The 9,931-nt window shown below is 46.5% G+C and overlaps 1 protein-coding gene across 3 annotated transcripts in view; it reads right to left on the reverse strand.

Annotated features, from left to right (window-relative positions):
- The window catches only part of INPP5B (inositol polyphosphate-5-phosphatase B), a 68,371-nt gene extending 61,898 nt beyond the window's left edge, over window positions 1–6,473 (reverse strand). For 2 of the 3 annotated variants that reach the window (XM_064281747.1, XM_064281748.1), the window contains exons 1-6: window positions 6,402–6,473; window positions 5,655–5,809; window positions 5,157–5,251; window positions 3,912–4,009; window positions 3,753–3,782; window positions 1,400–1,510 (exon numbers count right to left, since the gene is read on the reverse strand). In XM_064281747.1, coding sequence (XP_064137817.1) covers window positions 1,400–1,510; window positions 3,753–3,782; window positions 3,912–4,009; window positions 5,157–5,251; window positions 5,655–5,711 — 391 coding nt within the window. In that variant the 5' untranslated portion in view covers window positions 5,712–5,809; window positions 6,402–6,473. The remainder of the gene's footprint in view (window positions 1–1,399; window positions 1,511–3,752; window positions 3,783–3,911; window positions 4,010–5,156; window positions 5,252–5,654; window positions 5,810–6,401) is intronic. The other variant, XM_064281745.1, reaches the window with a different exon arrangement.
- Between the last annotated feature and the right edge of the window lie 3,458 nt (window positions 6,474–9,931).

Genomic DNA, 9,931 nt, shown 5'->3' on the forward strand with positions numbered 1-9,931 from the left:
TGGGAAAAAATTATTCATTCTTCAAGTCTCATCTTAAACATCACCGCCTACATGAAGCTATCCTTGAACCATCTATATGGGACAGGGTGCCATGAGCTAAAGAAGCACTAGAGCAAAAAACACTCAAGAGCTCAGGTTCTGGAGTAGAACTATCTAATTCTGGCTCTACAGTTTATCAGCTATGTACTCAGACAAGGCACTTAGCCCCTCTGAGACTCAGTTTCCTCGTTTGTAAAATGAAGACATTTTACTTACCATGTAAGGTTGTAAAAGAGGATTAAATGAGATGATGTGTGAGAAGTTCTTAAAACAATGTCCAGCTCATGGTACTTCTGTATAGAGGGAGGAGGTATTTTCTGAGCTTCTACTATGTGCTGGGCATTTCCACATGTGTTATCTCATTTAATTCTCACAACCGTATAAAGAAAACAGTCTTTAGTTACAGAAGTCTACAAAAACTAAGGTTCAGAGAGGTGAGGTGGTTTGTCTAGTCACACAGCTAGAGAGGCCAAAAGAGATGGGTTTCAAACTCAAGGATCTGCGAGCTTCAAAGCCCATGCTTTTGCTATTATTACTATTATCACCTCTCCTACAACTACCAATAATAATCATAAAAAAAAAAAAATTTTTTTTATAATCATAAGTTATCCTTATTATAATTTTAAGATTTGGGGATAAATCTCTCCCTGCTTACAGAATAGATTTTATACTCCTTAACCAAGGCTCTATAATTTTCTACTTCCTTTCCCCACACCCTAAATCTGCATTCACAGTCCCTGGAGGCTCTATGGTAAGATCACAAATTGGAGACCCAGGAGACTCTACAGTGAGATCAAGACAGAAGGCAAGCTCCACCCCGCATTCCTGCAGACAAAAGATGTTTGAAAGGCAACGGTGAATAGTGCTGGATAAACACCTAAGCCCCAGCACCTGGTGGCTGGAATTTGCATTCTCTGTGGCAGATCTCCAGATCCAAACAAATTCTGCCCTAGAGGCCACTAACTTCTCATTGCTAGGCCAAAGCTAGACCATTTTCTCAGCTGCAGTAGGGGGTCAGAGCAGGGTTCAAGGGCAGGAGAGCCCACCTGGCAACCTTCCCTTGGTTTTAGCTCTGGTTGGCAGAGAGAGGGAGAATGAACCTCTAGAGCTGCTGACCCTCCCAACTTGTAAGAGATTTCTGCACCAGAATCACAACCCAGAGCCAGGAGGGCAAAAGGGCTTTGCTGGGGTAAAAACTGAGGTTCAGAAGCTGGTAAAGAAAAAAGCAAACACCGTAGCTGGCTGGTGGCTGGTGGGCACTGCAGCCTCATGCCAGCAGATTTGAGAGGGGACAGTTGAGTCCAAAAGGTAGAAAGTCAGCTGGAGTGGGTAGTTCAAGGGATCCTGGGGTCTTACCTACCTGGACAGGCCCTGGCGACTTCCTGGAGGAACGTCCTCGTATGTGAGCCAAAAGGCAGCTGGAATAGGAGGCTGAGCTCTGCAGTGTCCAGCTGGACAGTCACATCTGAGCCTGCACAGAGGAAGCAAAAATGACCCCTTGGCTGCCAGGAGCTAAGCGCTTGGATCTTGAGGCTGGAGTTCTCAGAACAGAGAGTCAGCAGTCCAAGCTCCCAAAGCCCCTTTGATCCTTAAGCAACTCACTCAGGGCTGCTGCTGGGGCAATAAAGGGACCCTCTGTAACTTCAGCTCCGGAAACACCACCCCGCTTTACAATGGGGTAAACCAAGGTCTGAAAAGTCAATAAGCCTCACCCCAACAGTACTAGATAGAGCTGGAAAAGAACAGGTTCTCTGGACATGCAATCTACTTCCTACCCAATGGAATGAAAGGTACGTGGAGGCAGACAAGAGGGCTGCCTATCAGTCTACCTGAGTGTGCCAGGTACTGTGCTGGGTGCTGGGGATACCGCAGTAATGAGAACAAGTTGGACGCATCTTCAGGGAGCTAGACTGTGGGAGGCTCCTTGTTCACTGTTTATGCCCAGTACCTGGCATGTGGCAGGCACTCAAAATCACGTGCTGAACTAATGAATGAGTAGAAGCAGTGTACCTGAGTGATTAAGAATGTGGGCTCTAGAGTTTGGATTCTGAGTTTGAATCTTGGTTCCACCATGTTATGGATTGAATTGCATCCCCCAAAATTATGCGTTGTAAATCCTAACCTCTACGCCTATGGTTATAATTCCATTTGGAATTGTTATGTTAATGAGGCAGGATTTGTTATGTTAATGAGGCAGAATTAACGCAGGGTGTGTCTTGAGTCAATCCATTTTGAGGTATTAAAAGAGATTTAAAAAGCAAGAGAGAAATAGAGGTAGGAGAAGACACATGACAAGCCACATCAAGATTTCCCAGGAGTAGAAGTTCAAAGAGACAAGAGCCTTCCTCCAGAGCTGGCAGAAAAAGAAGGCCTTCCCCTAGAGCTGGCATCCTGAATTCAGACTTCTAGCCTCCCAAACTGTGAGAAAATAAACTTGTTCGTTAAAGCCACCATCTTGTGGTATTTCTCTTATAGCACTACTAGATAACTAAAACTCACCACTTGCTAAATTACTTGATTTTTCTGGGCCTCGGTTACCTTGTCCATAAAATGGGGATAAAAACAGTGATAACTTCATAACAGAGTTGTGAGGAAATCACAATAAGATGTGTGTTAAGCTTTTAGCATAGTGCCTGGATCAAGATCCAAAATCCGTTGTGGTCACGTTAATTCTGACTCATAGCAACCCTATAGGACAGAGTAGGACTGCCCCATAGGGTTTCCAAGGAATGGCTGGTGGATTAGCACTTCAGACCTTTTGATTAGCAACTGAGCTCTTAACCATTGTGCCACCAGGGCTCCTGGCCCAAGATAATCATTGATTAGATATTCACTTCTATTTTTATTATTGGAGCTTCTAACCAAAAGATCTGCAGTTTGAATCCACCAGGCACTCCTTGGAAACCCTACAGGGCAGTCCCACTCTGTCCTATAGGGTCTCTATGAGTCAGAATCGACTTGACAGCAACAGGTTTGGTTTTGTTTTTATTATTATTGGAGCAGTGGTTAAAGCACTGGGCTACTAACCAAAAGGTCAGCAGTTTGAACCCACCAGTCGCTCCTTAAGAAAAAAATGTGGCAGTCTGCTTCTGTAAAGATTTACAGCCTTGGAAACCCTATGGGGCAATTCTACTCTGTCCTATATGATCGCTATGAATTGGAATTGACTTGACAGCAATGGGCTTGGATTTTTTTTTTTTTTTTGTATTATTAACATTAGAGTCTAGCAAAGAAGATAGACATTAAATAAGTTATTACAAATGATTAAATAACTGTGAGTGACAGCTACCAAAGAGCAGAAAAAGGAACATGTATCAGTGAGATTCAAAGAACTGTAGGTGTTCAACTAAGGCTTCCTGGGAAAAAATAATGTGTGAACTGAAGTCCTGAAGGGTAAGTAGGAGTTGGCTCAGTACCAGGAGGTATGAGGGCTTTCAGGAAGAAGGAAAAGCTGTGCAAGGGCCCCATGGTGAGAATGTGTCATGTGTGGGGATACAGCAGCACATGGAGTAATCCAGAGGGTCTTGAGTGCAGTAAGCAAGGAGGAGAGTGATTGGAGATGAGGCTAGGGGTGGGCAGGGACCAGACTCCACAGAGTCTTACTTGCCACAGTAACAATCTCAGGGGGTGCTCTTACTTCATGTCTTTAATCTCTCTCTGCAGATCCTATACCCCCTGCCCCAACTGGGACCCAGACTGAGAGGACCACTCACCAAGGATGTAGAGTTCACCGTCTGGGCTCACTGTGGGGAGGGAAATAAGAATTGAGCACTTCAGCCTCATCCTTGCTCCCAATGCACCCCCCCAGTGAGGTACAGATGACCTGGGGGCCCAAGGGGGAGGAACTGCTACCACCCGAACCCCTGTGGCACCTTCTTCCAGTGAGAAATCCCGCGAGACCGGCACAATCTGGTCCAAAGAGACATCGTCGCCGGTAATGGCCATCCTCCGGTGTGTGTACAGGAAGATGCTAAGGGCAGGAAGTAGAGGTGAGGGCAGGGGCTGCTGGTTGTCCCTTGGGCCCATTCTGCAAGCTCAGGGTGGTCACACTCCCTCCTTGAGCCCTTGGACTGTGCTGGTAGGCCCTAACAATCCATACCTCCTCATTACCATGTCCTTCCCCGATGTCCACCATGGACTCCAGTTTTATAGATGGGGACCTCAAAGACAAACATCTCTCATTTGGGGAAGCCCCTGCTTTCTAAGTAAAACATGTGCTTGATCCATCCATGGCACATTCTAGCACTGTGTGTGAGAGACAGTGCAACCTCAACCACCCCCTTCCCCTCCCTGGACCTCAGTTTCTCCATCTGTAAAATGAGGGTGGTAGATTAGAATATGTCTAGGCCTTCCCCTTCCCAGCTCTGAGGTTCACTTACTAGCTATGAGACCTTAGACTAATGTTGTTTACTCTCACTGCTTCTGTGTAAAATGTGGGTATTATTAGCACTGAACATTTGCTCAATGGAGCACTTAAGTAGATCCTTGGGTACCGCAAGTGGTTTGTGCTCAACTACTAACCTAAAGGTTGAGATCTGAAGCCACCCAGTGGTGCTAGGGAAGAAAGACCTTGCAATCTGCTCCTGTAGAGATTACAGCCAAGAAAACTCTATGGAGCAGTTCTACTCTGTAACACGTGGGGGTGCCATGAGTTGGAATTGAGTCATTGGGAGCAGGTTTGGTTTTGGATTTTTTGAGAGGGGTACCTCCTGGTGTTTTAAACACTTTATAGACACTAACTCATTTTAATCTTTAGTCTTGACAAATTGAGGCACACAGGAGTAAAACAATTTGCTCGAGATCATGTGGCTTGGAAGTAACAAAGCCTGAATTTGCACCCAGGCAGTCAGGTGGAACTCCAGCTCTGAATCAAGATGTTAAATTGCCTATTTTCCAGCAGCTCCCTCATTGAATTGTGAGGAATAAATAAATTAATGCATGAGAGGGGCTTAGATAGTGCGGGTCACAGTTAGTGTTAAAAACTAGTAACTATCATTATTACAATTATTGTAGAAGACTCAGACCCTGCCCTACACAGATGATTGAAGTCCAGCTGGAGGATACAGTGTAGAATAATCCCATGGCCCAGACAGGCAAGACTTGAACCCCTCACTTACGCATGTTCCTGGCCACCATGTTCCAAGCGGTATCGGACAAGCCCCAGGAGACGGCTCTGCCGACTGTCTCCCTCAAACAGCACACCTTGCACGGCCTACTGCTCAAGGTCAAGGGAAATGGAAACCAGAGGCCACGGCTTTCCCAACCCTGCCCACCCCACTTTCCCTGCCTTCCCCTTGTTCCCACAGATTCGCTGTGTGACTTCAGTTAAATCATTTCACCTCTCTGAGCCTTCTTCATCAGGGGTGGGGGGAGGGGCATCGGGGAGTGAGTAGGAGGATAACTGAGTATTTGAAGTACCTGGCAGAGTCCAGCACTGGGTAGGTACTTAACAAACACTGATTTCCTTCTTCCTGCCACTCTCCCCGCACCCCCCCACCCCCACCCCCCCACCCCGAGCATGGAGAAAGAGCGGATAGACACGGAGACACCTTCTGTTCCACTTCCCAATGCCAGGGCAGGTCCCAGGGCTGGGGTTTCAGTGCTGGGAAGGATATGATGATGCAATATTCCCCCTCAGCCAGGGTCTCCTGAATCGCCACAGACTGGTCCATGCTGACTGCTGCTAAGCAGATGCACCCTGGGGTAGGGTAGATGAAGGACTCCTTTGGTCAACAAGTTACCCAAGAGGTGCTGGAGCTGCCTCACAGGGCTGGGGGCAGGAAAGAGGGGCCTTTGTTGAGGGAGACAGTAGAAGGGAGGCCTGGTCTTCCTGGTCTTCCTTATCTTCCCTAGGGTGGGGCCTTTTAAAGTTTCTAGGGAGAGGGTCCTGCTCCTTCGCCCCTGGTGGAATGTGCAATTTATTGTACAGCCTTTTGCCTGGGAGGGCATCTAGTTGTTCTTGAGTGGGGTCCAGTGTACTTGCGGGAAGTGGGGTGCCTGGTCCCGCTATTGGAGTGGGGGACTGGTCCGACGCTCCCTTTTAGGGGGTGCGGTATTAGTCCAGCGGGCGCCTCTCTAGGTGGTGGTCTCCATCGGGTTGAGGGAAGATACCCTTACTGTCGGAAAGGAAGAGTTCTATCCTATTCCTTTATCCTTGGGGATCGGAAAGGCGTCCGGTTGCCCCTCACCCCCATGGCCACCCCCACAGGCCCCATTGCATCAGCCGCAGGCCAGGGGTGTCTGGTCCTGATGGCTGCAGTACAGAAGCCACCAGCTATCAGCTTTCCTCCTTCCTCCTGCCCAGTCCTGCCCTGGCTTTCCTGCTCCGAACCTGCTCCCAGCCCCCTGCCACTCCCGCCTACCTCCTGAGCTGTCACCGCTAGGCGCGGGACACCGGCCCCGGCGCTGGGACAGTAACTACGCTTCCCAATAGCCTCCGCGCCGCAGGATGGTCAGACAGCCTACAAGTCCCAGCATGCCCACGTGAATCCTGGTGTGGAAGGGGAGACGGCGGGGGGGGGGGGGGACCATTAACCCTTTAGGTCCTGGGGTAAACTGGGGTTCTCTTACGGAAATGTGTCTCTAATGAATATTCGAACTACAATCACTGGACCTCCAAGTCCTGGGGCCGTAGTTTCCTGCCCAAGGCCTGGGAAGAAGATGTTTATGTTTGTCTTAAGGGAAAAATAATACATTTTTATTTCTTAAGTCTATCATCAGCTACTCCCACTCCAGGCAGGGAGACCTGGCCTCTACTCCCAACTGCCCTCCACAAAATAATTTTTCTGACAAGCTTAAGGGAGAACAACAAAAACTATGAAGAACCATTATTATTCATGTGGAGAAACTGAGGCTTGGAGATGTTAAGTAATTTGACCAAGATTTCTGCAGCTAGCGAGTAGCAAAACTGGCATCCAACTGAATGTCTGACTCCAACTCCTGTGCCATTCATACTGCCACATACTGCCATATTTCCTCCTTAAGCCCAGCCCTGCCTGCCTCTTGGGTCTGTTAGGAGGGTAACAGATATAAAAACACTCTGTAAATCGTGTGACACTGCTCAAATGCAGTGCTGTGATGACCATCACCACCGGGAGACTGAGTTCTGCATTCTTGCAGGAGGAGAGAGAGTACACAGGAGAGGGCCTTCAGCTCTCAAGACATGCTGAGGATGGACTGTGTTGTTGTCCAAGCCCCAGCCCCAGATTTACCTAGCCATGTGCCCTGGGGCAAGACCGTTTTAGTTTTTTGAGCCTCAATTTCCCCTTCTAAGATGAAATGTTTGCTTCAGATGGACCAAAAGGGCCAGGCTCAAATAAGATATTTTAGGATATGTCTCTCTCACCTATTGACATTTCATTAAGCTGTAAGGTTAGGACAGGACTGTATCTTTTCCTCATCACCCCAGCACAGTTTCTGACACACACTTAGCTCTTGAAACATGTTTATTGAATTAATTAATTTAATGAATATTCTTATTCCCAAGATTTGACTCAACCTGAAAGCGCAGCCAAGGGGCCAGTCCTGGACATGGGGTGACCTTTACAGCTTCTATCCAATCCCCCTCCCCTTTCCCTAAGCTGGGAATTACCCGCCTCATTATGTATGACTTTGCATATGTAAACTCCTTCCAGAAACAAGTATCACCCTCTCTCCAACCTTCTTTCCCTGGAAACATCCACAGCACGGATGGACCTCAAGTTTATTTAGATTCAGTTTCAAATTCATCTGGGTGATGATGGGAAAAAGGATTGATTCAGCCCTTAGAGATCTGGGGGTTGGGAGTCACTGACGGAAGCAGGGGACCCCCAACTGACACCCCATGCTTAGTGTCTGTTATGGATTGAATTGTGTTCTTCAAAAATATGTGTTGTAAATCCTAACTCCTATGTCGTTGTTGTTAGGTGCTGTTGAGTGCGTTCTGACTCATAGCAGGACGCTATTTACAACAGAATGAAACACTGTCCAGTCCTACCTCATCCTCACAATTGTTACTATCTTTGAGCCCATTGTTGCAGCCACTGTGTCAATCTATCTCATTGAGAGCCTTCCTCTTTTTCACTGACCCTCCACTTTATCAAGCATGATGTCCCTCTCCAGGGACTAATCCTAATAACATGTCCAAAGTACATGAGATGAAGTCTCGCCATCTTTGTTTCTAAGAAGTATTCTGGCTGTTTTCTTCCAAGACAGACTTGTTCCTTCTGACAGTCCACGATATATTCTATATACTTCACCAACGCCATAATTCAAATGCATCAATTCTTCTTCAGTTTTCTTTATTCATTGTCCAGCTTTCACATGCATATGAGGCACTTGAAAATAACATGGCTTGGATCAAGTGAGCCTTAGTCCTCAAAGTGACATCTTTGCTTTTTAACACTTTAAAGAGGTCTTCTGCAGCAGATTTGCCCAAAGCACTACATCATTTCATTTCTAGATTGTTGCTTCCACAGGCATTGATTGTGGATCCAAGTAAAATGAAATCCTTGATGACTTCAGTACTCATTGTCAAAAAGAACATTTCAAGATCTATCCTAAAGTACAACTTTGTCAGGAAGACCAGTTAACATGACTATTATTCAAATTTATGCACCAGCATTAACAACAAAGATGAAGAAATTGAAGATTTTTACAAAATTCTGTAGTCTGAAATTGATCAAACATCCAATCAAGAGGCACTGATGATTAATATCTAGCTCAAATGGTATAACATAGTTTATCAAGAATATGTTCTACAGTGACGAATCCCTGAAACATTTCATAACATGGAGGAATCTGGAAGGCATTATGCTGAGCGAAATGAGTCAGAGGCAAAAGGACAAATATTGTATAAGACCACTATTACAAGATCTTGAGAAATAGAAAAAACGGAGAAGAACACATACTTTTGTGGTTACAAAGGGGGGAGGGAGGGAGGGAGGGAGAGGGTTTTATATTGATCAATCAGTAGATAAGAACTGCTTTGGGTGAAGGGAAAGACAACACTCAATACAAGGAAGGTCAGCCTAACTGGACTGGACTAAAAGCAAAGAGGTTTCCGGGATAAAATGAAAGCTTCAAAGGTCAGCGGAGCAGGGGCTGGGGTCTGGGGAACTTGGTTTGAGGGGACTTCTAAGTCAATGGGCAAAATAATTCTATTATGAAAACATTCTGCATCCCACTTTGAATTGTGGCGCCAGGGGTCCTAAAAGCCAACAAGCGGCCATCTAAGATACATCAATTGGTCTCAACCCACCTGGAGCAAAGGCAAAGGAAGAACACCAAGGTCACACAACAACTAAGAACCCAAGAGACAGAAAGGGACACATGAACCAGAGACCTACATTATCCTGAGACCAGAAGAACTAGTTGGTGCCCGGCCACAATCGATGTCTGCCGTGTTAGGGAGCACAACAGACAACTCCTGAGGGAGCAGGAGACCAATGGGATACAGACCCCAAATTCTCATAAAAAGACCATACCTAATGGTATGACTGCGACTAGAGGAATCCCAGAGACAATGCTCCCCAGAACTTCTGATGGCACAGGACAGGAACCATCCCCGAAGACAACTCATCAGGCATGAAAAGGACTGGTCAGCGGGGGGGAGAGAGATGCTGATGAAGAGTGAGCTAATTAAATCAGGTGGACACTTGAGAGTGTGTTGGCAACTCTTGACTGGAGGGGGGATGGGAAGATAGAGAGAGAGGGAAGCTGGCAAAATTGTCATGAAACGAGAGACTGAAAGGGCTGACTCAATAGGGGGAGAGCAAGTGGGAAAAGGGAGTAAGATGTATGTAAACCTACATGTGACAGACTGATTGGAATGGTAAATGTTCACTTGAAGCTTAATAAAAATTAATTAAAAAAAAAAAAAGAATATGTTCTAGTCTGACTGCGACTAGAGGAA

This window comes from Loxodonta africana, chromosome 3 (assembly GCF_030014295.1).
Source record: "Loxodonta africana isolate mLoxAfr1 chromosome 3, mLoxAfr1.hap2, whole genome shotgun sequence".
Classification (NCBI taxonomy): domain Eukaryota; kingdom Metazoa; phylum Chordata; class Mammalia; order Proboscidea; family Elephantidae; genus Loxodonta; species Loxodonta africana.